This window comes from Hipposideros armiger, unplaced genomic scaffold (genome assembly GCF_001890085.2).
Source record: "Hipposideros armiger isolate ML-2016 unplaced genomic scaffold, ASM189008v1 scaffold_126, whole genome shotgun sequence".
Lineage (NCBI taxonomy): Eukaryota > Metazoa > Chordata > Mammalia > Chiroptera > Hipposideridae > Hipposideros > Hipposideros armiger.
The window spans coordinates 563,936-591,879 of NW_017731476.1; the positions used below are offsets into that span (position 1 = coordinate 563,936).

Below are 27,944 nucleotides of genomic sequence, written 5' to 3' on the forward strand. Positions count from 1 at the left end.
GGGGGGAGGACCAATCAAGTTATTGTTCAATCTTAGTTGTGGAGGGCGCCAGTCACCATCTGGCTGCCCATATGCAGCTCGTGGCCTCTAAGCTCAAGGTTACAATCTTTGTTGTGGGTGGTGTAGCCACCATCCCATGCTGAAGTTAAACCGGCAGCCTTGTTGTTAAGAATGCATGCTCTATCCCCTGAGCCACCCAGGCGGCAGCTCAGCTCAAGGTGCTGAGTTCAGTCTTAGTTGCAGGCGGGCATAGCCCAATATCGAACAGGCAATCTTGTTAGGAGCACGTGCTCTCACCAGCTGAGCCATCCTGCCACCTGTTGGCAGCTCAGCGGCAGCTCAGTTCAGGCGCAGCGTCACTGGCCCATGTGGAAATCGAACCAGCGTCCCTGTTGCTAAGAGCTTGCGCTCTTAAGCTAACTCTTAACCAACTGAGCCACTCGGCTGGCCCATGGGCTCCACTTTAAACCAACAGACCTGTACAGACATATTTATTTATCTGATCTTAAAGGAATGTTAATCAAGAGATCCATCACATCTTTAAAAAGCACCTGTACAGAGAAGAACCTGAGAAGAGCCAAATATTTTTCCCATTTGGCAAAACCAATTAGCATCAAAATACGGGGGGGGTGCCAAACAATGTATGCAAGTGAACACCTTGGTCAACATTGCTCAAACAGTAGTCCGCCGTCATCAGAAGTGTCTGGACGCTGATGGGAACTAGTTTGAGCACCTCTTGTAATTGCAGAAGTCAAACGTGACTTGTATTCATCTTTTGTTATCAGTATATATTGAGATTTACAATTTTAATAGTTTTTTCCTTTTTTAAAATGTGTATACATTTTTTTGGCATCTTCTGTATTTGCCTTTATAACCAGTAAGTTTTACTTTCATTAATGTCCAGGGGTATTGTGTTTGGACCACAGGCTTTTCTTTTTTTTTTTTTTTTAACCTTATAGGAGTTTACTTTAAATGCCTAAGCGTTCACTCATTTTAAGTCTACAGTTCAATGAGCTTTAGTAGATGTACACATCCTGCAGAATTTTCCTGGTGCCTGTTTTTGCCCCTCCTCCCTGACCCCAGGCAACCACTAATCTGCTTTCTGTCACTTTAGTTTTGCCTTTTCTAGATTTTCCATTTTTTCATTAGATTTTCATATAAATGGAATAATACAACATGCAGTCTTTTGTGTCTGGGTTCTTTCACTTGCATTTTTTTTTGAGATTTATCCATGTTGTGTATATCATCAAACAGTATTCCATCTAGTGGATATACTTTTCACCTATGGATACACACGTTTTTTAATTTTATTTTATTTTCCTTTTTTTGGCTATTATGAATAGTGTGTCTATGAACATTCACCTACAAGTTTTTGGACATGTTTTTATTTCTCATTGATATATACTTAGGAGCTGAGTTCCTGGGTCATAGGGGAAGTAGATATTTCATTTTTTAAAAAAAGTACCAAGCTGTTTTCAAAGCAGCCGTACTATTTGCATTCCCACAAACACTGCGTGAAGGTTCTAGTTGCTCCATATCATTTCCAGTACTTGGTATTACCAGTTTCTTTATTTTTTTAAAAACTATTTTAGTATAGTTAGTGGTATCTTATTGTGGTTTTAATTTGCATTTTCCATAATAACCAAGGGTGTCATACACTTGTTGGCCATTCGTTTATCTTTTGTGACACGTCTGTTTAAATCGTTTGCCTATTAAAAATATTGTATTTTTTGGCGACTGGGCTTGGAGCTGAGCTGTGCCCTCCATAACTAAGACTGAAGGACAGCAACTTGACTTGTAACTGATGGGTCCTGGGAAGAACACACTGTTCTCCAATAAATTTTTTTTTAAAAAAGAAAATACAGTGACCTTTAAAAAATATATTGTTTTTTGTCTTACTGAGTTTTAAGAAAGTCCTTTGTCAGATACGGTCTGCAAATATTTTCTCCAACCTGTGGCTTGCCTTTGCATGGAGTTTTACATGTGTATGGATATCTTTCTCCTCCAGAGGAGCTCCACAGGGGTCAGATCTAAATATGCTTTCGTCTGATACAATGCCAGGCACGTGGTTAAATAATCATATCTTGTAGCGAAAATTCAGTGACTACCATTTGAAGTTCCTCTCCATCTCTTTCCCTTAAACCCTCAGTGAAGACCAGGCATAAGGTTCTGCGACATGAAGTATCTCCTGGAACAATGCCAACAAGGGGTATCCAAGACTCCAAGTAGTTTCTGAGAGGGCGCCTCGGGGGCCCCAGCTCTGGCCCTGAGACCCCAGAATTTCAGTAGAGGTGTGGTTGTAAGAGGGGTCTTGAAACAGCCTTTGCATAGAACTATATACTAATTTTACTTAGAGTGGATGTTTATTATCTGTATCTTGGGGATAGGGGTGGGGTGACATGAGGAACCCCTCTAAGCTATCCTCTGCTGCCAGGGCTCTGCGATCTTTGTCCCCTAATCGGGCGGGTAGGAATCTCTTTAGGCTTCCAGCCTCTGCCGGCCTCAAAAGAGACCACCAGAGGGCGCAAGAGTTTGGGTCCCGGTCGCAGATAAGGAAAACCTGCTCCAGACGCAGAGTGGGGTGCTGCGTACCTTTCCCTTCTGTGTCTACAGGGAAAGCTCAAGGGTCTTCAGGCAGCTGGGTTGGGGAGTCCGAACGATGGGGAGAGGCCAGGGCTGGGGGCCGCTGCTCAGCACGCATTTATTCATTGAACTCTTAGCATGTATGAAGCCAAAATCAAACACCGATGAAGAGAATTATCATTTAGCGCAAGAATTGCTCGTTAGCATTTCTAGCGATATTTACTATCTTTCAGAACATTTTAAGATTCCACTGTCTCGTTTGGGAAGAAGTCTGCCAAAAGGGTGTTGCAGATAAGGAAGCCGAGATTCAGAGGAGGCGCAGGGTTTGGGACTGCTCCCTGGTTCCCCGGACGACCGCCGGCAGTCACGTGGTGCCGGAGCCTGCGGAGAAACCAAAGGGGCATGCGCACTAGGTTTCGGCAGTCACGTGCCAAGATTTTGCACAAGGTGGCGACCGCCCCCCAGGCTCCATCGTCACATGACAGGCTCTTAGGCATCATGGCGGCGGCCGTGGTGCAGCGTCGGGGCTGAGCGACAGCGGGTGTAGTGGGCTCTTACCTGGGGTGAGGGGCGGCCTCCACCTGGGGGGGAGGGAAGGACCTGACCCTCCTCAACCCGCCCCTGTCCCCGCCATCACCTGAATTCCACTCCTCCCCTTCGCGCGGGGTGTCTGCCGGGACAGGGAGGCATGACCGGGCCCGGGCTTCATCCCAGCCGCGCTCCGTGCTTCGCGTCTGTGCGCGCACCTCCCTGCTCTGGGTTGCTTCCAGCCTCCTCCCCTCGCAGGTGGGATCGTCGGTGGGACCTGAACGCGGGCGGGCGCGGCCCCCCAGGACCATGTCGGGGTCCGACACCGCGCCCTTCCTCAGCCAGGCGGATGACACGGACGACGCACCGGTCCCCGGCACCCCAGGCTTCCCGGGGCCCCTGGGGAACCTTAAGTCCGAGGGTCCGGAGGTCCCGGACCCGGAGGGGCTGCAGCGCATCACGGGCTTGTCCGCGGGCCATTCGGCTCTCATCGTGGCCGTGCTGTGCTACATCAACCTCCTCAACTATATGGACCGCTTCACCGTGGCTGGTACTGATTTCTGGGGGGAGGTTAGAGGAGGGGAAGGGAGCGGGGTCCCCAAGGCGGGGCTGCCTCGCGGGGCCCACACGCGTCTTCTTCCCAGGCGTCCTTCCCGACATCGAGCAGTTCTTCGCCATCGGAGACAGCAGCTCCGGGCTCATCCAGACCGGTGAGTGGAGGCCCCTCCTGGGAACGCTGACAGCTCATCTTCCTTTCCCACCCGAGAAGGGGCCACACGCTGGCGGGCCTGGGGCCTCAGTGATGGAGTTGTAGTGGCCAGAGCCAGGGGAAGAGATAGATGGCCCCCATTCTGCTCTGGAGTTTGTTCTGTTTAGTGGGACACCTACCTCTGTTACAGAGGGAGTCGGTTTAGTGTGATGGTTAAGGCAGACCTGGGCTTAATAAACCTCAGCTTTCCACCTACTTACAATGTGATGGCCCTCAGTCTCTCAGCCTCACTTTCTTTGTTGGTGAGATGGAACTTGTCATTACCCAGATCGCCTCCTAGGGCTGACCTGAGGACTAAATTGGATAACGCCTGTGAAGTGTGTAGCAGGGTGCTGAGAATGTGGCAGGCACCCCATAAGTAATGGCGGAAGAGGGCATCTGGAATGGGGAGAGGTGAGCTTTGCTTGTTCAGAACTTTGGAATTTGAAGGAGAGGCAAAGACAAGGGCCAAATCCTCTGTTCCTTCCTTCCTTCCTTTATTCATTTCTTGAACGTTTCTGAGCACCTGTTATGTGCCAGGCTTTGGAGGAAGCGGTGATAACATCCACAAAGCTTGACCAAGACCTTGTATGCCCACTATCTTCTAACCCTTCCATCAGCCAAGGAATAGGCATTCTTCTTAATTTACAGAAGAAGTAGGTAGTATTACCTACATTTTCTTTTCTTTTTAATTTCATTGGGAGCAGCCATGGTCATTGGTTACACATTGCTTTTCATGTTACAATAGCATAGTTGACTCTTTAGGGAGGGCACAGCTCAGTGGCCCATGCGGGGATTGAACCAGCAACCTTGGTGTTATCAGCACCACGTTCTAACCAACGGAGCAAACCGGTCACCCCAGTATTACCTACATTTTTATAAAGTAACTGAGGTTTAAAGGAGAGTAAAGGCTTGCTCAGAGTCACACGACAAGGTAGAGGCAGAAGAGGGTCTGAAGCCAGGTCTCGCAGTGTTCTCTGCCCCAATCCAGGCCAGTAAGGAACTGCAACTATTTAAGGAAAAGTCTAGAGAAATGAGAATGGGAACAGAGGCCAAGGTCTGCAAAATTCTAAAGAGTTGTTGCGTTAGAGAAGAAGCAAGTCTTCCTCGGCAGCCCCATTCACTTTTTGCAGCCAACATGTGTTTATTGAGCAGCTATTTTATGCCAGGCCATGTGTTAAGTGATGGAAACACAGTGATGGCCAGTATAGGCGAGGTCCGTATCTTCATGGAGCGTGAGGGGATAACAGTCCCTAAAAACTTAGACTGAGAATGAGATAATTTTCCATAGGAATCAGTGTTGGGTAGAAGAAAACAGTGAATGTGATAGAGAGAGACTGCAGGCTTGGTGCTTGGAAAGGTGTCAGCTGGAACCTGACAGCATGTTGGGGGCCAGGGTATGGAGTTCGGATTTTGTTCTTGGCTGAATGGCGGGAGGTGATGTGTCAGCTGGACCATCCATTCTACAGTTGAAGAGGGGGTTGAACTCCCCCTGGGGCAGGAAGCCCTGATAGTTTCAGGGCTGGGAGTTATTCCTGCCCCCCTCACCCGCCCTGAGCTGGGGTGGGGGGTTGGGTAGAGGTACCGGGGCTGGGCTGTGACTCTCTGCTTCCCCCCTCAGTGTTCATCTCCAGTTACATGGTCTTGGCACCTGTGTTTGGCTACCTGGGGGACAGGTACAATCGGAAGTATCTGATGTGTGGGGGCATTGCCTTCTGGTCCCTGGTGACACTGGGGTCGTCCTTCATTCCCAGAGAGGTGAGAAGCCCCACGATGGCTCCTGTTTACCCCCCTCCCCGCTCACTCCCCCATCAATCTTTGTTGCTCCTCTTTGGAGTCATTGCAGACTGGGCCTGGGGAACTTCCGCCGTTTCCTTGGTCCATCCACCTTACACCTGCTTGCCTGAGCTAATCTGCCCACCCTGTCCTCTCCCATTTTTTCCAGAACCATCCCCTCTCCTCTGCCCATCGACCCCTTCCACTCAATACCTAAACACTCAGCTTCTTTCCCTGCTGTGGAAAAGAACTCACCTGCACCGCCCTCTCTCCCTCTTCCCCTTTCCTAGTCAGACTTCCTGAAAGTCAGACTGCCTTAAGCAAGCACCAGTCTGGGTGAAGGAGCAGCCGGGGAGAGGCCCTCGCTCGGCCTGCACTTCCTCTCCCACTCACCCCCCGAGCGCTGCCGGCCAACCTGCCCCCACCTCTCCATTGCCAAAGTCAACAGTGACCTCTCGCTTGCCAAATGTACCCCCTACTTCCTAGTCCTCTTCTTGCCACTTCTCCTGGGAGCCTCTGGCTCTATTGACCCACTTCTTCCTTCCGGAAACTCTTCTGACTTCTTTGATGCCACTGTCCTGGTTTCCTCTTGCCTCCCTGGCTGTTGCTCCTTGGCTCCTTTGAAATCTCCCCTGTCAGTTCTCACTCTCTCCCGAGAACTCTGTCCTCAGCCCCAGGCACTGCACACTCCCCTTGGCTGATCGTACCCGGTCCTTAGCTACAGGTGTCTTTGGTGAACAAATAACCCCCCACCTAAGATCGTTATTCACTGGTGGGGTGTCTCAGGTGGGGTTGGCAAAATAGAAATTAAGGTTTATTTTGTACTCATGGGGCGCAAGGTAATGAATAGACATTTTATTATCCAATCCTCACCATAGTTATGTGAACAAGTTATTATTATCCCCCTTTTTCAGATGAGGAAACTGAGGCTCAGAGAGGTTAAGTTCCTTTCCTAAAGTCACAGCTAGTAAGTAGTGGAGCCAGGCATCCAGCTCAGGTCTGTCTGATTCTAAAACACTGGCATCTCCCGCCACCCCTGCCGCCTCTCCAGAGCCGGCTGGTGAGGTCGGCTGGGAGGCTGCCTGCAGGGTGGGTGCCACCTCCCCCTGTCTCGTTCCCCAGCGGTTCTGGCTGCTCCTCCTGACCCGGGGCCTGGTGGGGGTCGGGGAGGCCAGTTACTCCACCATCGCCCCCACCCTCATCGCTGACCTCTTCGTGGCAGACCAACGGAGTCGCATGCTCAGCGTGTTCTACTTCGCCATCCCAGTGGGCAGGTGTGTGGGCCTGGGGCCTGTCCGGTGGGCACTCAGAAGGGCGTGGCCCTGGGCACAACTGACCGGCTGTCCCCTGTCTTTTCCCACCCCTGTCCCCCGCAGTGGTCTGGGTTACATTGCCGGCTCCAAAGTGAAGGACATGGCTGGAGACTGGCACTGGGCTCTGAGGGTGAGTCTGGTCTCAACCTGGGGGTGTGTACCTCTCGGCACCCCATTTTCAAGGCAGTGCTTCCTCTGCCAAGCCTGCAGGAAGCCTTGCCGCCCTTTACCACAGAGCCATGCTCCAGACAGAGCTCTTGGCTGCAGGTGACAGAAACCCATTGTGAAAGTGTCAGCCCCCAAATGGGATGGTGAGCCCCCAATGGGCTCTCATGATGGAAAGTCCCAGGATGAGTGCCAAGTCCAGCTGGACCCAGGACTCCCACCCTCACAGGAACCTGATCATCCTTTTCTTAGCTCTACTTTCCTCTATGTTAACTTCATTCTCAAGCAAGAGAAAGCTCCACGCATTATCTTCCCATTTAGAGACTTCGGCCTCCAGGACCCTTGAGCAGGAGTCCTGGGTAGCATCCTATTAGATGAGCATGGGTCACGTGTCTGCCACCGAGTCGCTCAGTGTGGCTGGGCCAAGTCTGGGTTCCGAGCCCTGCCCCGTTTGAACCACATGCATGGGGAGAAGTGGGGGAGTGGTTTCCCTAAAGAAAATTAGGGCGCTGTTACCAAAGAGGGAGCAGCCAGGCATGCAGAAGTAGGGATGGCCCCTACTGGCCATCGTTCCTCCCCCCAGTTGCTGGCTCAGCTTCCTTGAGCAGACATTAACCCAGGTGCCTCAGATGCCTTTACATGCCCTCCGTTTCTCCCAGCCTCAGGGGCTGAGTGTGTCTGCCTGTGCCCGGCCTGAAGCCCACCCTTTCCCCAGGTCACACCAGGTCTGGGAGTGGTGGCTGTCCTGCTGCTGTTCCTAGTAGTACGAGAGCCGCCGAGGGGAGCTGTGGAGCGCCACTCAGACTCACCACCCTTGAACCCCACCTCCTGGTGGGCAGACCTGAGAGCTCTGGCCAGAAAGTGAGTTTCATTCCATCCTAGCCGAAGCCTGCCCTCCCCAGGGCCAGGAATGCAGTCACCACTGCCTCCTGTGGTAGCTGCGGGAACTGCAGGCCCAGATCCTGGAAGCCAGGGTGGCCTCCACCTGCAGTGCCCTGATCTTACTAAACAAGCCAGGAGGGGAGAACAGAGTCCCCTACCCTAATGCCTCAGTGGAATCTGACGTCCTCCCTTCCAACGACCTGTGCAGCCCCAGTTTCATCCTGTCTTCCCTGGGCTTCACGGCCGTGGCCTTTGTCACGGGCTCCCTGGCGCTTTGGGCCCCTGCGTTCTTGCTGCGTTCCCGCGTGGTCTTGGGGGAGACCCCTCCCTGCCTTCCTGGAGACTCCTGCTCTTCCTCTGACAGGTACCCAGGTGGAGACTGGGCTGGGTGGCCTGCGGGTGGCAGGAGATGGAGCGGATAGAGGACAATTCAGGCTCAGACAGGAAGAGGGTACACCCCAGCCCCACATGCTACCTCCTGTCCCAGAGTCTCCATTTCCTGGTTGGGAAACAGCTGGTGGGAGCTCGGAACCGTGGGCCGCAGGGCCTGGGTTGTGAGGGTCTCCAGGCCACAGGAGTGAGGCTGGGGGCGTTGCAGGTAGACGGACTAGCCCGTATTCCCCCTGCCCGCCCCCAGCCTCATCTTTGGGCTCATCACCTGCCTGACCGGGGTCCTGGGTGTGGGCCTGGGCGTGGAGATTAGCCGTCGTCTTCGCCGCTTCAATCCCCGGGCCGACCCACTGGTCTGTGCTGCTGGCCTCCTGGGCTCTGCACCCTTCCTCTTCCTGTCTGTCGCCTGTGCCCGTGGCAGCATCGTAGCCACTTATGTGAGTAGCAGCAGGTGTCCAGGGGGGTTTTGAGGTTCAAGGTGGAGGAATGGGGTGCTGTATGGCGTGGGGTAAGTGACTTAACCTCTCTGTGCTCAGGCTCATTATCTGTAAATGGGAATGATCATAGCTGTCTCAGGGGTATTGTGAGGATTAAATGAGTTAGCAGATGGGCCTCAGAGTGTTTACTCTTCTTGCAATGAGATCACTTCAGCTCCTGCTCCCCCCACCTCCCGGTCCCCCAGATTTTCATCTTTATTGGGGAGACGCTGTTGTCCATGAACTGGGCCATTGTGGCTGATATTCTGCTGGTGAGTAGGTGGGCCATTCCAGGGCTGGGCCAGAGGCCGGTGGGCGTGAGGAGTGGGGCGGGAGGCCTCACTTGCCTTGAATTGTGGCCTTTGTCGGTTCCCTAAACCCTAGCCCCAGACTGACTTCAGAGTCCAGCCTCAGACGGGCCTGTAGTCGGGGCCTGCCCTGCCCTTCCCCCAGTGACACCCCTAAGCTGGGGTTCACCTCTGACCTCAGCCTCGGCTGAGTCCTGGCCCCTCCCTGGCCCTCCCCTCCTCCCCTTGTCTCCTGGCCCTCCTTCTGCCAGTATGTGGTGATCCCTACGAGACGCTCCACTGCTGAGGCCTTCCAGATCGTGCTGTCCCACCTGCTGGGGGATGCCGGGAGCCCCTACCTCATTGGCCTGGTGAGCACTGCTCTCTCGCTGGGCCTGGGTGGGGGTCGGGGCACCCTGCATTCCTAGCACTGGCCGGTGGCTGAACGGAAGGTTTGGTCCCAGGGACGTGTCTGAGTCGTCTGCCAGGCCCCCCTCACCTTGGATCCCCCACTAGACAGGAAGGGTTTTGTCTTTGCAGGTTTCCACAGGGAGGCCGTGGACCTCTCCCTGGAGTTTCCAAGCCCCTTGCCATCTGCCCCAGTCTTTGTTTGCTGGAGTTTGGGCCTCCCTCTCCCCACTGTCCTCTCCATGACTGCTGGCTTTCCTTCCTCAGATCTCCGACCGCCTCCGCCGGAGCTGGCCTCCGTCCTTCTTGTCTGAGTTCCGGGCCCTGCAGTTCTCGCTCATGCTCTGCGCTTTCATCGGGGCCCTGGGCGGGGCTGCCTTCCTGGGCACCGCCATCTTCATTGAGGGTGACCGCCGGCGGGCCCAGCTGCATGTGCAGGGTTAGTCGGTTCCTCCCCCTGTCCATGCCCGGCCCCTTGCCCAAGGTCATGGTTCTGCCTGCTTGTCTGTTCATCTGTCATCCTAGCCCGTGTCCCTGGTACCTCTCATGCCACAGCTCTCCCCTCTTCCAGCTTTGGGTCTGCCCAGCCCACATACTGACGTCCTGCTGTGCCCAAAGCTCTGGGGCCCCATCTGTTTCCCACTGCCTGTTTGATGCCTCCCTGGCGTTGTGTCTGTCTGTCCATTCAACCCTGGCTCTGACCCCTCCCCGACAAGGTCTGTTGCACGAGGCAGGGCCGGAAGATGACCGCATCGTGGTGCCCCAGCGAGGCCGCTCCACCCGGGTCCCCGTGTCCAGCGTGCTCATTTGAGGGGCTGTCACTCACCTACCTGCACACCTACCACAGCTGGCCTCGGGCCCACCCCAGGAGGTTCCCGGGCCCAGGCCCCCAGCTTGGCCCCGCTTCCAGGAGGGGCACTGGGCCGCGTTCCCGCTCCCATACACTACAGGGTGGCCAAGGGTGGGGGGGGGGCGGTGTGAATCCAGGAGGGGACCCCTCTCCACTGGAGCAGCCCCAGGGGCTTGGTGCTATTTGTAACTGAATAAAATTTGTAGTCAGACCCCAACTGCCTGCTTGAGTCTCTGTGGGTGCTAGTGACCTCCAACCTCTGAACTGTGTGGGATACCCCCTCTCCAGCCCCAGGGTGCTGTTGGGTCAGTCCTGTGGGGCTCCTGGGCTGGGTGAACCAGAGGATGGAGTGAGCTGTCTGTGTGTGACTGTGAGTCACGCCCCTGCTTCCCCGAGAGCCCGCCCCTCTTGGCAGGCTGGCCAGGGTGGCGGGGTGGGCACTGCCCTGTGCCCCTCCAAATTCCCACTGTTGGCATCCCTCTGTGCTGCCTCCTGGAGCCACGGCTGTGGAGGCGATGTCCCTGGCTGGCCTGCAACTGTCGTCCTCCCCACACTGGTATGCGTTGCCCCTTGTCCTGGAGGCAAGCAGACCCTTGAGGACCTGGGGGTGGCTCCTCAGGCCTCTTCCCCCCCTCCCCACAGGCTGGGTGGGGGTGGAAAGGGGGTGGGTGCAGCCGTCTGAGGAGCCGGATGATTTCCTGCCCTCACCCGGCGCTCACCACAGCTTCCTGCCGCAGGCAGGCAGGCAGGCAGGCAGGCAGGCAGGCAGGCAGGCAGGCAGGCAGGCAGGCAGGCAGGCGCTGAGGAGAGGCAGGCGCGGAGCCAAGGGGCAGGTAGGCCTGGGCGTGGGGTCCACATGGGCGGCTGGTGCCCCAGGCTCCAGCCAAGGCCCTGGCTTGACCATCCTGGGATTAAGCGTCTTTCAGAGCCAGCGCTGACCCCCACACAGTCTAGCGAGGGGAGGGGACCCAGGGAGCCCTCCAGGAGGGCGCGGCTACCCCTCATCAGGCTCCTAGCCTGGTGCTGCTGGGCCCGGCATCGCTGCTGGCCCGGCTCCCCCCGCCCCTGCAGCTGCTCTGCCCTGGAGGGCGTTTGGCCATCAGCCAGGCCTGGTCCCAGCTCTGTTCTGCAGATGGAGGCGGCTATCCTGCTGCCCTTGGTGCTGGGCCCCCTGCTGCTGCCTCTCCTGGCTGTGTTGCTGATGGCACTGTGTGCGCGCTGCCGAGAGCTGCCAGGTAAGTGGGAGCTGGCAGGGTGACTGAAAGCTCAGACGTACTCACAGGGATCCTAGCCCCAATCCCCCATCCCTTACTCCATCATTAGCTGTCTTAACTGTCCTGCACATGGAGACTGAGAGCCCCAGACTCCATCACCCTCTCCCATGTCACCCCCTCTTCCTGCCTCACTGGCCCTCTCTTCCGCAGACTCATATGACAGTGTAGCGTCGGATAGGTGAGTATGCCCCGTTGACTTGTGTGTGTCTCCCTTGATCTCCTATGTGAGGCTGGGCCTGGGGCCTCTCCCGACCCCTTACCCAGATGTGTCTTTCCTGCCAGTTTGACCCCAAGTAGCATCATGATCAAACGGCCTCGTGAGTACATGGAGGGTCCCTTCTGTCTGGGGTAGGGAAGAGAGTGCCCTGGACTTGAGCTGGGATGGGGGAGGGGAGGAGACGGGCACCCCCAGACCTGTCCAGGGCACAGGAGCTTCAGGGCGTTAGTGCGCCCTTTCAGGGGCCTTGATTGGGGGAGGGGCACGACGTTCGGAGTCATTCCTTCAGCCCAATCCTGTGTCCTCAGCCACGTTCACCCCCTGGCCACCAGCCACGTCTTATCCACCTGTTACGTCCTACCCACCCCTGAGCCATCCAGACCTTCTTCCCATCCCGTAAGTAGCACCTTCCCCTTTAAGTCCCCCTCTTGACCCTTCAGCTACTTGAGTTGGGGGCCGCTTTCCCTTTTGCAACCCCTCTTGCCTCAGAGCCCCATTCTAGGCATGACCTCTGACTTTTGACTCCCAGGAGGTCCCCACAGCCCCAAGTGGGCTCCCACCGCACGCCATCTTCCCGGCAGGACTCAGATGGCAGTAAGTGTGCAGCAGGGCCCAGGGGCTGGGGCTGGGCAAAGGATAGGCCCCGCCTCAGCTGACTCAGTTTCCCTCTCGCTCTCCCTCCGTAGACAAAAGCGTGGCAAGCTACGAAAACGAGGGTGTGTCTGGGACCCCGGTGCCCTGGCTGGGGTGGGGGTGGGGCTGGGGCCTGAGCTGGGCTCTGCTGACCCCTGTGTCATTACCCCAGAGCCAGGCTATGAGGATACGGATGAAGACGATGATGATGATGATTATCACAACCCGGGCTACTTGTGAGTGGTCTGGAGGGGGGCGGTGGCGGTTGAGCCCAGGGTCTTAGCTCACTCGCCCCTCGACTTCCCCTCAGGGAGGTGCTTCCTGATACAGCCCCAGCCATTAGCACCGCTGTCCCAGCAGCTCCAGCGCCCAGCAACCCCGGCCTCCGAGATAGCACCTTATCCAGTGAGTTGCCATTGCGACCACCCGCCCCTGCCTCTCTGTACCAGCTCCTCCACTCTTTCCTTTCCTGTTGTGTCTTGGATGCTTGCAACCCCTCAGTATTCTCTTCTCTCTGTAGAACTCCTGTCCTTCAGACAGTGGACTTCCTGCTTCAATCTTCTGATTGTCTTACTTTTTCTCTCCTCTTTCCTCTTTGTTGTTGTTTTTTCCCCCTTTTATTGTCTGTGAGATTTCCTTGACTTTGTTCTTCTTTGGGCTCTATTCCTTGACTCTCTTCATTTAATTTTGTCTCCTCTCTGAAAACTCTTTCTTGATTTCCCAATATTCCTTTTTCATGGCTCCCTGTTCTTGTTTCATGGAGGCAAGGCCATCTTGTAAATCTCTAAGGGGATTGATTATAGGTTGTTTTTCTTTGTTGTTTTGGAACTTTTCTTCTGCTTCCTGCATTGTCTCAGTTTCCTTTGAGCTGTTTTTCTCCCTTTGTTTTAGTCTCATCCTGCCTGTGAAAAGCTTTTTTCAGTTTTTGGTAATCTTAAGTGTTCTGTTACTCTCCTCTTTCTCTCTACGTGCCCCGGTCCTTCGCTTCTACATGCTGGCTTCATTTGCCATCCAGATTCTCAACTCATCACCTCTCTCGTGAGCTCCCTTTGTCCAAGCACTTCTTTTCATTCATTCACTCATTCATTCATGATATTTACTGGGTGCCTCTCACAGAAGAGCCATAGTCGTGATAAAAGAACTAACATTATTAAGGGCCTAATACATGCCCTACTAAGAGTTTCATGTACTAGCTTATTAAACCTCAATTCCCAGGAGCTGCTGAGCCGGTCCCTTCCCCTCCTCAGTTGTCCCCTCTGTACGATGGCAGGGTTTATTTATTTAAAAGATGCTTGGTAACACGTACCGCTTAATACTTACACTTCAGATTCACTGCTTTAGTCCTCGCAACACCACGATGAGATGTGTACTGGTCCTCATCCTATTTTACAGATGAGAAAACTGAGGCCCAGAGAGCTTGGGTAGCTCGTCTGAGGTTATGGGGGTTGGTTAGTGCTGGAGCTGGATTTGAACCTGGGTGGTCTGGGTCCATAGCCTGCTTTGTCCATGTCCTCACAGAGAAACAAGATGCTATCAATGGCGATAGGTGCTATGATGGTACTAAGACACCAGTGGGGGTCAGGGCGGGCCTGGCTGAGGAAGAGGGGCCGGCTGGGCCAGTGGCACCTCTGACTTCACCTAGCCCTGAGTGTTGTCTACCCCTTCATGCATGGTACCCAGCCCCACTGCTCTGAGCTGCTCCCCAACCTGGGGCACTGTTGGGGTCTGCTGCCCCTCCTCTCCCACACTGCATTCCCTCTGATCAGTTCTGGTCAAGTTGCCCAATTCTCTCCATTGCCACGGCCTCTGCCCTAGTATTGGCCGCTGGCATCTCTTGTCTGGGGCACCCTATCTGGGCATCTGTGTGCGGGAGTCTTGAGCTGATTGTGTTGAAAGTCTTTGGTGGCTGTGGTGGGGATCCCTTGGGTGTCTGCGCTCGGGGACACTGGGCATTGAGGGCTCTGATGGTTTCCTATAGAGACGTCGGGGGAAGATTACGTGAACGTTGAGAGTGAGGGGAATGCAGATGCGTCTCTGGGTGAGTGGCTTCTGCCCCATGGTGCCCTCTTAGGGTCCATCTTCCCTCCCTCCCTGCCCCTCCCCTCGCCACCCTAGCCCCACTCTCCGTGTGGTCATGCCCATGACCCTCTGTGGCCTTCTCGCCTCCTGTCTGGGTGCCCTCCTGTCCGGGTGTCCTCCCATCCGGGTGTCCTCCCGTCCGGGTGTCCTCCTGTCCAGGTGTCCTCCTGTCCGGGTGTCCTCCCATCTGGGTGTCCTCCCGTCCGGGTGTCCTCCTGTCCGGGTGTCCTCCTGTCCAGGTGTCCTCCCATCCGGGTGTCCTCCCGTCCGGGTGTCCTCCCGTCCGGGTGTCCTCCCGTCCGGGTGTCCTCCTGCTCTCTCAGCCTCGGTATGGCTGTCCCTCCATCTGACCTGTCCCCGTAGATGGGAGCCGGGAGTACGTGAATGTGTCCCAGGAACTGCAGCCCACAGCCGAGCCTGGTGTGTGCTGGGGGAGGGGCAGGAGCTGGGGGAGCTCCCTGAGTGGGGGGGTGGTTTGCGAGCTGAAGACCAACCTCCCCTCCCCCCACAGCCACCTTGAGTTCCCAGGAGGCAGAGGATGAGGAGGAAGAGGGTGCTCCTGATTATGAGAATGTAGAAGCTCAACTGAAGAAACGGTGAGCGGCCCAGCCCAGCCCTCCCAGCTCAGCCCTGGGTTTGCGGGCTCCTGACCCTCCTTACCACCTCAGTCCTATCTTCCTTGACTCTGGGGACTGCCCCCTCATCCCCCCTACCCATACACACACACCTCCTGACCCTATAACCCCTTCCTTTCTCCCTGTCTTGTGTTCTAGTATGAGGCCAACCTGTCCTGGAACCAGCCTTGCTTGAGAGGCCTGAGCTGGGCAGCGAGCAGTGCCTCTGGGGGGCCCCCTTGGCACCCTGCCCTGGCTCCAGCCTCACAGCCTGAGAACTTTACCCCTAACTTACTGTTACTTTGGGGTCCCGTCTGTGTACCCCCACCACTCTGCACCTTCTGACGCAGCCTGAGAATGAACTGCCCTGGCCCCAGCCCTACTCTGTGATAGAATAAAGGCTGGTGTAGTTTGTAGTGCTCTTGGCTTTGGGGGACCCAGTGGTCAGAGTCTGGGTGAGGTGGGCTGCGCCTGTGTGTGTGTGTGTGTGTGTGTGTGTGTGTGTGTGTGTGTGTGTGCGCGCGCGCGCGCGCGCACCCTCCATGGGGACTCCCTGCTCCTGAGGGGCTGAGTGATGGCTAGGCCATGTCACCTTTTGAGTGAGGCAGATCTGACCCAGGCTGGCTCTTCTGGGGCCCAGATGTATTTCCTCCTGGGGAGACGATGGCTGTGCTGATGGGAGAGCAGGGCGTGGGGCTGGATGCACTGGGCGGGCATCTAGACACTTCCCTGCTGGCCCCCAATGTCTCCATCTTTCAAACAAGGGGGAGGACTTGATGACCTTGAAGGACTTTTCTTAGTTCTTACCTTTCGTGGTTCTCAACAAAACAGAACCTAAAAATTGTCTGAGCAACTGAAAAAGTTAACATCCAGTGCAGCGCTTTCAGGACTGTGATGTGCAGACGGCTCACGGGGAAGTTTTACCAAAACACAACTTCTGACTCAGTAGGTCTGGGACAGGGCCTGAGATCCTGCCTTTCCAAGGAGCTCCTAAGCGCTTCTGGCCTGCTGGTCCTAAAAGCACACTTGGATGCAGCAGCGTCTTGCCGGCCCCCACCCCCGTCACTGTGATTGGCTCCGCTGTGGGCATGTGACCGAGCCTGGGCCAATGAGGACCAGCCCTGGGACTTGGCCAGGAAGTGTAGGAAAGGAGACGCTCTTTGTGTTGATGGCAGTGGTTAAGCTGGAAGGATGAAGTCCTGGAGCCCCTGCCCATGAAGGAAGCCATCGTGGAGGGCAGAATAGCCCAGAGATGGACAGGGCCAACTTCCTGATGGTGTCCGAACCTCTGGATCCAGTCACACCTGAGGCAAGACACCCCTCAGAGTTCCCAGTTACATGGGCCAATAAATTACCATTTCCTCCCACCTGCTTGACTGGGGTTTCTGTCTCCTACAACCAAAGTGGTCGTGAGAGATCACGTTGTTTGGCGTGATCTCTGTGGGCTCCAAAGGTAACAGTAATTAATAGCTTCTCTTTATTGATCGCTTATCTCATTCAATCATTGCCACTCCCCTATTGTTGGTTACTGTAGGTATCCCTATGTCACAAGTGAGGAAACACAAGCTCCCAGAGGAGAAATGATTTGCCCAAAGGCACACAAAGTGGCAAATCTGGGATTCGCTCTGTGGCTTTTGGTCTCCAGAGTCATGGCTGCCAGCCTCCTGCTCTGGATGTTGGTTGATGTGCCGGCTGCTCCAAATGGGGAGGCTCGTAAGAGACCCAACTGGAGAAGGGAGGGAGGGAGGTCTGGGGAGGGCCTTGGACCGGCTGGATATCAACAGGTGGAGTTAAGTCATTTAGGGCAAATAGAAAAGGGCAGAGGCACCTTGGCACCTGGCCTGGTGGACAGAAACAGTTTACCAACAAGGTAATGTTGGCACAATCCTGTTGGAGAACAATCTAGCAGCATCAGTAAATTGAAGGTGGTGTTTCCCTTTACCTGGCACTTTCCTGGGTGTAAACCGGGCAAACTAGCCCAGGGGCTAAGGGGGTGGGCACAAGAGGCTCAGGGCAGCACCATCCTGGCCAGCCGCTGGAAACACAGATGTCCCCGGGAGAATGGACAGTCACCCCGGGGGACTCCGCAGCGTATAAGGATGAATGCACATGAATAGCACCCATCGTCTCTGGTAAATATCCCCAGCAGCATGTGGAGTGGAAAAAGGAGAACAAGTTGTTTTATTTACATGAAGCTAAAAACATGAGGAAAAGATGTGTATTGTTCAGGGATATGTGTATGTATGCAAGTATATCAAGATAGGTAACAGGGTGAGGAACCCCTATTCAGGGGAGAGGTGACCGTGGGGCAGTGAGCGAAGGAGTTTAGGAAGCCTTGATGAAACGTATAATGTCTTGTTCTTAAGCAGGGTTGGCCACACAACTGTTAGCTAATAGGATTCTCTTAAGCGTTTGCACATCTGAATGATTTCATAAGAAGAGAGAGCAGGGCCCAAAGAGGGAATGGATGGGGGCAGGAGGGTAGGGTGGCTTTAGGAGATGGTGAACAGCAGGCTGTCTGTGCCACACAGGTGAGTTGCATATGGTGCTCCAGGGCTTAGGAGCAGTATGTGCAAAGGCCCTGAGGTGACAATGAGGTTGTTGGAGCAATCCACATGAGAAACGGTGGTGGGCTAGCAGATGTGGCAGAGGCAACTCAGAGAGGTAGAATGCGGAAAAGGTTGGCATGTGGTGACAGGCTGGCTGGAGGTTGTGAGGCATGGGGAAGTCTAGGGTGACCCAGGTTTCTTGCTTTGGTGGGTGCATCAGGGACATTGTGTGAGGCACTGGGCAGCTTCCCACGTGTGTTTCTTGGACCAGCGAGTGGATATGGTTTTGCTGTCACCAGCCAATGAGTCAGGCTGGACAGACAGCCATGGCATCTGGGTGTAAGGGGCTAGGGCTGGGGTTTCTTAGCACAGTGTGGCCAGGGAGAATCCCTGCAGATGGAAGCTGGCGAGCAGAAATAGCTTTTCTCTTGAAGTCTGTTGTTGGAGGAAAGGTAGATTTAGTGATACGTGTTTTCCAAAATTGCTGGGGGGAGACATCTGGGTGCTTCTAAAAGCCATCAGAAGGTAACAAGTCTCATGACTTGGGTTCTCTCCAAAGCAGTCCTTGAGACAAGGGTCTTAGTGCAAGTAGTTTCTTGGGGAGGTGATTCCAGAGATACTGGCAGGGGAGTGGGGGAGTGAGACAGGAAAGATAGGCAGCCAGCAAAGCGTGCATTAGAGAGCCAGGTACCACTGTGGGCCACAGGGGCACCATGTTGCCAGGGCAGCTGGGAGGCAGTGAGGAGGAGTGGGTGTGAGCCCTCCTGCCTGGGGAGGGAGCGGGGGTATTTATACATCCCCTCCCAATCATTGGTGGAGGGCTGCTCTCAGGGGCTGTTAGTGGTTCATCGTGTCAGGCCTGCCACTCATCGGAGCACAGAGGGCTCCCATGGCCAGAGCCAGCCCCCAGCAATGCAAGGCAGGTGCTGGCAGCTGTGCAGGCCTGTGCACACTGAGCCGTGATGAGGGCTTACTGTCAAGGTGTTGCCTGTGGCAGCAGTGCGGGCTGTGGGTGGCGCTTGGTGTGGTTTTTCCCAGAATGCACTGGGTGGCCCATGAGTCCTGGGAGAAGCTTCTTAAGAAAGAATCCTGCAGCCAGGGCCGGTTGAAAAAAGCCGCTTTTTCCTCCAATACCCGTTTGCAGAGTCAAAATGCATGTTAATCAGCTGATGGCTCTGAGAGAGACCTTGTGATAAATATCTTTGTAGTTCCTAAATTTATTTGATTTCAGCACCTTTAAAAAATGTTATAGTTGGCGTTTTGCGGACTACCCGTTAACATCCCTAGAGGATATCTTTTGCTTTCGCCTTGCCAGCATCTGTCCCTTCTCCTTCCAGTGACGCCTTTGGATGCTGGCAAGGCAAGAAGTTCCAGGCTTGCCTTTTTGCTCACCCCCCACGTCATCTAACTGCCCCTCAGAGACCCCTGGGTGAACGTTTTATGGGAGGTAACTGTCCCGGGCACACGGGTCTGCCCACACGGCTCCCCAATTCCTTCCCAACCTCCCCCTTCCTCCTCAAGTATTATCGGTCTTGGAATTGATGAGACTGCGTTTGGTGGAAAGAGCCCTGGCATACACATCAGGAGGCTCAAATTTTAGTCCCGACTCTGCCACTAGATTTCTGAACCTTGGGGACTTCTGAGGATGTTGGACTTACATTTTAAAACCTTCTTATTCTGGGATTCCTAGCCCCTAAAAGTGTCCCTGAAAATAAAAGAGTAGGAGCCCTTGTTGCTGAGAAGGTGGAAACGTTCAGGAGTCAGGGTCCTATGGGCTATCACCAACTCTAGTTTCTCTATGGACTCCATTTTCAGAGTCTGTCCCTGTGTGGTCCTGCAAAGGTTCTAGCAGCTCCAGGGACCATGCCCCGTCCTAGGGGTGAAATGCCCCAGTGTCTCCAGCAAAAGCCCCAAACTTACTCTAATTGCCCTAGCTTGGGACACATGACACTCTGAACCAGCCACTGGCTGACACAATGCCATGTGCTGACTGTTGGAGGGCTGTGTCACATGCTCTACCCCCAACTCTAAAGGAATGGAAACAGGGAAGGCACCACCAGAAAATTGGGGGTATTGCTGATAGAAAGGAGGCCGGCTGTGGAGATGCATTTGTTCCACTTACTGTGTGCCACACTCACTATTTTATTGAGTCTCATGCACGCCTGTCTGTCAGGTAGGAGGAACCCTTTTTGTAGAAAAGGAAACGGGCTCAGAGAGGTTAAGCAATTTGCTTAAGGTCACAGAGCAAATTCCAAAGTTACATATAGAAGTGCAGCCTACTTTGGGGTGGGGGTAGGGAGGCTATGTACTCGTTAAAAGCTGGTGCCATGGGGGAGGAAGAAACTTTCCTCTACCCTCCAGGTTCTTTCAGCTGGTGTGATCATCAAATAGGCACGAGATTAGTGAGAGAAAAATAACCATATTGAATACATACATAGGTGTGAGAATCCTGCAGACATAAGAGGGTCAGAGACCCCACGTGCAGGAAAGGTTCAGGAAAGGGAACATGGGTATATTAGACATCCTGAGCTAGGGATGCGGTAAGGTGCTGGGGGGCTTCAAAGGGCCATTGCAGGATGATAGGAAGAGCAGATACTCAGTAATTAGTCGTGTGTCCTGCCCTGTAGAAAGGTCAGCAGATGTTATCTGTGCTCATCTCTTATGATGGGCAAGGACCCTGATTCAAGTTCTTCTAGGTAGTTAAGGGAGGGGCAGGAGTTTCTCTTGAGCTCAAATCTAAAATTGCATTTAGCTCAGCAGTCTGCACATCAGAGAGGCACAACTTGGGGTGACGTGTTCTGAACCCCACAGTGCAAAAGGAGATAACAAAAATGCAAACCAAAAGAGAAGTTCTCTAGAGAACAAAGTTTCCTCTGAATAGGGACTTTATCTAGTTGGGAATAAGGCTCTGTCTTCTGGGACCCCTCACCAGGGAGGATGTGGGCCTGAACTGCAGGGGTCACCATGTGAAGAGCACACCAGAGGGAAGGCGGCATGGAGGTAAGCATCGGTCGGGGGCAGGGAGGGCGGGCAGGAGGATGGGTCCTGAGGTGGGGGCCAAGCTCCTGGATCCATTTGCTCCTGACACTGGCTCTACCCTTGAACTCCTCTGTCGCAGGCTAGTCAACACCCTTCCTGGGCTTGGCTCAGCTCCAGCTGGCTCCGTCATTTGCATGAAAGGGCCCTGAGTCATCTCAACAGGATGCTGTGGAGTGCTGACCTTCAACGAGACCCACCTTCAGTCCTCACATATGCCACGTATGGTACCACACGGCACGGACTATTACGTCTGGTTTGTCTCATTCTCACCCTTTAGTCCATAGAGAAGGCATGTGGCCAGACCAAGCGAGGCTAGGGTTCTCTCTCTGAGCGTACAGGCAGCCCCTGCTCCCAAGTGCCCACTTCTGTGCCCACCAGTCCTTCCTCAGTGCATTCTGAGCAAGGTGGGCGACTGAGGCCGCTCAAAACACCCTCCCCCGCTGGACCTCAGGCTGGGGCTGCCGGCTCTGGGGCTGTGAGCAGCTCCATGGCTGCGCCTGAGCTGAGTCCCTCTTGTCAAGGCCTGTGTGAGACCAAGTGTGGGGAGGGATGCTTGGAACATCTGTGGCCCCATGGGGGCTGGGAGGGCCCTTGAAGAAGAGGGCGGGGTGTAGGGTCTCTGGCCTCCTTCCTTGGGTCCCCTCCTGCCTACATCCTTGGTGCACCTGGGTGGGCCTCTGAGCATTTTTCACCCTCTCCACCTGTCTCTTAGGCTCACCAATGGTCTGTTTCCGGGTCCCCCGCAACACCTCATACACCAAGCCCTGACTCCCTGTCTCACTTGCTGGTGTTTTTTTTTTTTTGCCTCAGTCTCAGGCTCTCGGCCTCTCTCTCTGTCTTTTTCTGTCTCTGTGTGTCTCTAGTAACTGGTCTCCTTTCTGACTCTTTCTCCATCTCTGTCTGCCTCAGTCTGTTTCTCACTCTGTCTTGGAAGCTCTATATCTCCTCTCTCTGTCTTGGATGTTTCTTTCTCTCTGATCTCTCTCATTCTCTGTCTCCCTCCTCCTCTCCTTGCCCCTCCCTCCCCACATCCTGAGTTGTCTTTGGGGAACCGGAAACTTGGGGGATCAGAGAGATACCGGGAGGCTCAGCTGCTGTCGCCTAAAGATAATGCATGGGGGTGGGGGGAGCTGGGGCTGGATGGGGGTGGGGGGAGCCCAGAATCCACTGTGTCTTCCTTCTAGCTCTGGCGCATGCAGACTGACAGAGGAATCGAGTCACCTCTTTGGGCCGCGGTCCCACCCTCTGTGGAAGGGGCCTGAGGAATCAAACCTAGCAGCCTGGCCGAGCAGGCCTCAGTGAGACCTAGTGAATGAAGGGCAGGATGTGGGCACGTGCCAGAGTGTCTGAGGGTGAGACTGGCTGGGGCTGGTGAGGGCCTGAGAAGAGGGGGACTCCCAGGTGCTCTTGAGCCCATCCCCTTCTCTCCCCACACCTCAGGGGTCCCGCCTGGACCATGGCTGGCAGCACTTACTGTGTGACAGCTCCTGTCCATGATTTGCTGTTTTAGTCCTCACAATGCCCCATGAGGTGAGTACTGTTACTAACGCTATTTTACAGATGGGGAAACTGAGGCACAGAGAAATTGAGTGACCTGCCCCAGGTCACACAGCTAGGAACTTCGGCTTTAAGGGACTCGGACTGAATCAGATTAGTCATTGATTGCTGAGGCCTGGGTGTGCCGTATAGGTGCCCACTTTCAATAGAGGCAGCGTCAACCCACCTTATATCCTGGGGAGAGAAAGTAATTTACCTCTCAATTCTGATCCTGGTTACAGAGAAAGGCTCTTTTGGGTGCTGCTAGGTAATACCCTTAGAAACGTGCTAATCTCCTTTTTAAAATTTAACACAGAGGGAGGACACCTCAAGTTCAGTGTCGTGAGCAGGCAGCTCTATGGAATTTAATCTTTGTTTTGATTTTGCTAGATTTGTTTCTTGGGGTTTCTTTTCATTTAGGGCAAGCAACACTGGTTTTCCACTAAAGAGTGTGACATGTAGTTGCCTCGTAAATGAATTTAAGTTTAAAAAGAAAACTGCTAAGAAAATGGGGTACAAGCAGTTAGGAATATGGTCAAGATCTTGAATGCGGATTCAGAGTTAAATGTTAGGAAGCCCAGAGCCAGCTGGAGACTGAGAGCCCTTTTCTGGCTCAGCCACGCCCCTCCCAGCCTGGCGGAGCGCTGATTGCCCACCTGAGACCACACCGCCGGCCAGCCAGCCGCAGCCACTGCAGGAGCTGTAGCGACGATGGTTGTGGCACTATAGCTTGGGAGACCCTCCTGCTCCTTTAGAGCTCCTGGTAACAAGCAACAGAAACCATCTGGGCTGCATGGTTCCCTGGAAGGGAAACCAGGCCCAGAGAATCATGAGAGATGGCTGAAGCAGGTTTGAAACACCAGCAGGAAGTGAGGGGATGGTCCTGCTGAGCAGGTGGCTACTGCAGCTGTGCCCAGACACTTCCTTCCCCGTCCACAGCCACTGTCTTGCCCCTCATTTGTCCCCTCCTCTTTGGTCACCTGCACCATGCCCTTGGCTCAACCCAGCTCCCACACCCACTCCCAGGTTTCCTCGTGGTTGGGGAGGGAGTTTTCCCCATATGGGAAGTAGGGCTGAGGCCCTCCAGGGCCCCACAATTGCAGCTTTTCCCAAGTAAGGGCATTGGCCTGTGGAACTCTCCTTCTCCCAGGCCTCCCCACCCCTGACCGGGGAACGAGGCACCCCCCTCACTATAGACCTAACTCCTGCTCTGCCCCAGCCTTGCTTGGAGCCCCTCCCCCATGCTGGGCCTCAGTATACCCATCTGCTGAGAGGGGGTGATGGGCCCCGAGCAGGTCACTGGATTTAAAATCTCTCCAAGGAGCTAATTCAGGGATTCAGCAGGCATTGTATGTATTGAGGCAAATTGGAGACGTTGAAGGGTGTCTGTTGACCCAGCCATTCTCTAGAACAAAACAGTTTGTTGTTATAATTTATTTATTTATTTTTTAAAAAGATTTTTATTGGGGAATTGGGGGATGGGAACAGCGCTGGGGAAAACAGGGAAGGCACACAGACAAGTTGCTGTCGTTTTGGTCTTCAGTCTAGTTGTGGAGGACGTTGCTTCACTGGCCCAAGTTGGCACCATCATTGCGCTCTTCCCAGGCGAGGCAGATCAGTCGCCGGCTTCTGGACGGCCGCTCACTGCGGCTGCTGGCCGCTCACGCTGGCTGCTGGCTACACACGGTAGCCCATGGCAACCCACTGCCGCAGGGGCTGCAGCCCATGCTGTTGCCGGTGACTCACAGCAGCCCAGCTCCAGGTTGAGCTGTTGTTCAGCATCTTAGCTGTAGAGGGCAGTGTCACTGGCCCTCATATGTGGGATCCGAACCAGGGCCCTCTGGCGTCCCAAGCCAGTTCTTAACCATCACGCCACTCGGCCGGCCCTATAATTTATTTTTTGATTGTAAAGGATAATGATACATTTGAACTCACAAAACAAGTTTATATTGATAAAAGACTGCTTTTTATCTGTTTCGTGTATGTGGGGCTGCTGTCAGGATTTCAGCCATCCATCCCACGCTGGCTTCCTGAGTTCATCACGCTGGGCTTTTGGTTCCTATGTACCCCAAAAGGGCTGGGATCGCTCCTGTGTACCCTAAATGGGCCAGGCTCGCTCCTGTGTACCCCAAACGGGCCAGGCTCGCTCCTGTGTACCCCAAACGGGCTGGGCTCGCTCCTGTGTCCAGGTTTTTGCATGTGGCATTCCCTCTGCCTAGAGCTCCTCTCCCAAGTTCTCACATGGTCTACTCCTGTCACCTGGATCTCAGGTGAAATTCTTCCTCCTAAGAGCCCTCCCTGTCTGCTCTTGTCCCCCTTCCAGTCACCTTGTCTCCTGCCACCTCATTGAATTGGTATCGCAATGCTGACCTTTTTATGCATTTGGTATTTATCGTCTGTCACCCTCTAGATTGTAACCATCAAAATGTTCTCTATATCTATGAGCGTGTTTCTGTTTTGTTTGTTTGTTTATTTTGTTCTTTAGATTCCACATATAAGTGAAATCACATTGCATCTGTCTTTCTCTGTCTGAAACACTGCACTCAGCACAACACCCTCCAGGTCCATCCATGCCACCACAGATGGCAAGAGCCCATTCCCTTCCCTGGCCGAGCAATATTCCATTGTGTATATGTACCACCTCCTCTCTATCCATTCCTCCATGGATGGGCACCCAGGCTGCCTCCACATCTTGGCCATTGTAAACAATGCTGCAATGAACATATGGATGCACAGGTCGCTTAAGTAGCATTTGGATTTCTTTAGATAAATACCCAGAAGTGGGATTACTGGGTCCTTCTTTGTCTCTCATTACAGCCTTTATTTTACAGTCTATTTTGTCTGGTATAAGTATTGCTAACCCAGCCTTTCTGGTTGTTTTTTTCATTTCTATTTTCATGAAATATTTTTTTCCATCCCTTTACTTTCAGTGTATGTGTGTCTTTTAGTCTGAAGTATGTCTCTTGTAGGCGGCATATGTAAGGTTCTTGTTTTCTTATCCATTCAGCCCTCTTATGTCTTTTGAGTGGAGCATTTAATCCACTTACATTGAAAGTAATTGTTGATAGATATGTAGCTATTGGCATTTTATTATTCATAATTTTGATCTTTTTTTTTTTCCATCTTAAAGAAGTCCCTCTAACGTTCCTTGTAATACTGGTTTGGTAGTGATGAACTCCTTTAGCTTTTCTTTGTCTGGGAAGCTCTTTATCTGTCCTTCAATTCTAAATGATAGCCTTGCTGGGTAGATTAATTTTGGTTTTAGGTCCTTGCTCTTCATCACTTTGAATATTTTGGGCCAATCTCTTCAGGCCTACAAAGTTTCTGTTGAGAAATCAGCTGACAGTCTTATGGGAGCTCCCTTATAAATTACTAGTTGCCTTTTCTTGCTGCGTTTAGTATTCCTCTTTGTCTTTAACCTTTGCCATTTTAATTATGATGTGTCTTGGTGTGGGCCTGTTTGGGTTCATCTTGTTTGGGACTCACTGTGCTTTCTGGACTTGTATGTTAATTTCCTTTGACAGGTTAGGAAAGATTTCAGTCACGATTTCTTCAAATAGGTTCTCAATCCCTTGCTTTCTCTCTTCTCCTTCTGGTACCCCTATGATACAAATGTTGTTACTCTTGATGTTATCCCAGAGGTCTCTTAAACTATCCTCAATTTTTTTGGATTTCTTTTTTCTTTTTGCTATTCTAACTGGGTGTTTTCTGCTACCTTGTCTTCCAAATTGCTGATTCGATCCTCTGCTTCATCCAGTCTTCTGGTGATTCCTTCTAGTGCAGTCTTCATTTCAGTTATTGTAGTCTTCACTTCTGACTGGTTCTTTTTTATGGTTTTTATGTTCTTTTTAATGCTTGTTATCTCTTTGTTGAAGTTTTCACTAAGTTCTTTGAGCATTCTCATAAACATTGTTTTGAATTCTGTATCTAGTAGGTTACTTGCCTCCATTTTGTTTAGTTATTTTTCTGGCGTTTTCTCCTGTTCTTTCATTTGGGATGTATTTATTTGTTTCCTCATTTTGGCTGCCTCTCTGTTTCTATGTATTAGGTAGACCTGCTATGTCTCCCGGTCTTGAGGGAATGGCCTTATGTAATAGGTGTGCTGTGGAGCCCAGTGGCACAGTCTCTCTGGTCACCTGCACCAGGTGCTCCAGGAGTATCCCTTGTGTGAGTTCTGTGTGCTGTCCTGTTATAGGTTAGCCTTTGTTGCTATTGACATGTCAGTGGGTGGGATTGACCCTCATGCTGATTGGCTGTGGGGTTTGGCTACATGCACAGCTTAGGGACTGCTGTTCAGGGAGCTTACCCCATTGAGTGGGATGACCCCCAGTGAACTCTAGTGTCTATTGAGATTGCCCTTTGGGTGTGCCACTTGTGGGGCCAATTGGGCCATGCTCTGTTGTAGTCTGAAGCCAACCTCCAGGTATGTTGGTTCTGGGGCCTCTTGGGAGGGGCTCCGGTGCAGGCCTAGGTCACCTACTGCCTGTGACTGGCCAGGGACTACCTGGTAGGAGCTACAAAGCAATCCACAGTTGTTTGCTGCCTTGCTAACCCTGGAGGCACATGGGAGAAGACACTCTGCAAATCAAGGATGGCTGCCATCAGTACTGGGCCTAGGGTAGCTCCACAAAAAGCCAGGACACCCCAAGGCCTGCTGCCTCCTGCCAGCTCCCTTAAGGTTCAGCCACTAATAAAGCCTCATGCGGTACACGAGTTGGGTGAGGCAGGGTCTCAGGGAATCCCTAGATTTGGAAGAGTTGTGGTCACCAGGTTAATGTAAATTCTGGTTTGGTGCCAGTGCCGAGCCTGAAGCTACTCAGCAAAAGTTTCAGAGCACACTGAGGCCAGTCACCACCCGGTTGGGGTCTGTTGGACTCCGATAGTTTCCCAAGGAGCAGTACAGTGCTGGCAGGGCTGGCTGCTCTTGGAGAAAGTGTTTCTAGTGTTGAGAGAGTTGGGTGTGGTGGGGTCCCAGTCAGTCAGCAGGGCATAAGCGTTGGGGGTGGGCTTAACACAGGAAAGATGGCACCAGACTGCCGGCTGCAGGGAGGTGAACTTCCTTGCAGGGAAAATGCCAACTGTCCTCCAGCTCTCCTCCCACAGCCACACAACTCAGTCTGCCCCCTGTATGTCTCTAACACCCTTCAAGTCGCCGCCCCACCGCTGGAGCCCAAGGTGAGTGCCTGCGAGTGAGCAAGTCTGTGCATGGGCTGTTTAAGAGGACACCTGAGTTTCCCGCTGCCTTCCGTCCCACCCAGATGGTCGGAATCCCCACTGTTTTTCACAGCCAGATGTTGTGGGGGCTCCTGTTCCCAGCACAAATACTCCACGCTGGGGAGGCCAGTGTGGGCGGGGGTCTCTCACTCTTCTGGGGGGGACCTCCGCAGCTGAGATATCCCTTCTGATTCTCAGCCACCACACGGAGGTTTGGGGCTTATTCCGCGCCTCTGCCCCTCCTACCAGTCTCAATGTGGCTTCTTCTTTATATCCTTGGTTATAAAACTTCTGTTCAGCTAAACTTCAGCTGGTTCTCCAGGTTGATTGTTCTATAGTTTAATTGTAATTTTAAGGTGTTCATGGAAGGAAGAAGGCACAGC

At 53.5% G+C, this 27,944-nt stretch overlaps 2 protein-coding genes across 3 annotated transcripts; both read left to right on the forward strand.

The window, feature by feature from the left end:
- The first annotated feature begins 3,036 nt into the window (after positions 1-3,036).
- SPNS1 (SPNS lysolipid transporter 1, lysophospholipid) lies at positions 3,037-10,623 on the forward strand. Of its 2 annotated transcripts, XM_019648641.1 has the most exons (13): positions 3,037-3,146; positions 3,370-3,661; positions 3,756-3,821; positions 5,481-5,617; positions 6,758-6,909; positions 7,012-7,078; positions 7,829-7,974; positions 8,204-8,359; positions 8,633-8,822; positions 9,068-9,133; positions 9,421-9,519; positions 9,824-9,995; positions 10,273-10,623. In XM_019648641.1, the coding sequence occupies exons 2-13, from the start codon at positions 3,421-3,423 to the stop codon at positions 10,365-10,367; spliced, it is 1,587 nt and encodes a 528-aa protein (XP_019504186.1). In that variant the 5' UTR covers positions 3,037-3,146; positions 3,370-3,420; the 3' UTR covers positions 10,368-10,623. The 2 variants fall into 2 exon arrangements, with proteins under 2 accessions (XP_019504186.1, XP_019504187.1); XM_019648642.1 differs by lacking the exon at positions 8,204-8,359.
- Positions 10,624-10,986: 363 nt separating this feature from the next.
- On the forward strand, positions 10,987-15,639 carry LAT (linker for activation of T cells). The gene is made up of 12 exons (XM_019648647.1): positions 10,987-11,641; positions 11,831-11,858; positions 11,963-11,997; positions 12,206-12,293; positions 12,427-12,491; positions 12,584-12,613; positions 12,703-12,766; positions 12,841-12,935; positions 14,509-14,568; positions 14,973-15,029; positions 15,121-15,205; positions 15,383-15,639. The coding sequence occupies exons 1-12, from the start codon at positions 11,263-11,265 to the stop codon at positions 15,417-15,419; spliced, it is 1,023 nt and encodes a 340-aa protein (XP_019504192.1). The 5' UTR covers positions 10,987-11,262; the 3' UTR covers positions 15,420-15,639.
- The last annotated feature ends 12,305 nt before the right edge of the window (positions 15,640-27,944 follow it).

Coding starts and splice junctions, on each gene's coding strand:
- SPNS1 (XM_019648641.1), top strand. CDS start 3,421: ATGTCGGGGTCCGACACCGCGCCCTTCCTCAGCCAGGCGGATGACACG. Junction 8,823..9,067: donor GCAGCATCGTAGCCACTTAT/GTGAGTAGCAGC, acceptor CCGGTCCCCCAG/ATTTTCATCTTTATTGGGGA. Junction 9,520..9,823: donor GCCCCTACCTCATTGGCCTG/GTGAGCACTGCT, acceptor TTCCTTCCTCAG/ATCTCCGACCGCCTCCGCCG.
- LAT (XM_019648647.1), top strand. CDS start 11,263: ATGGGCGGCTGGTGCCCCAGGCTCCAGCCAAGGCCCTGGCTTGACCAT. Junction 15,030..15,120: donor GCAGCCCACAGCCGAGCCTG/GTGTGTGCTGGG, acceptor CTCCCCCCACAG/CCACCTTGAGTTCCCAGGAG. Junction 15,206..15,382: donor GAAGCTCAACTGAAGAAACG/GTGAGCGGCCCA, acceptor CTTGTGTTCTAG/TATGAGGCCAACCTGTCCTG.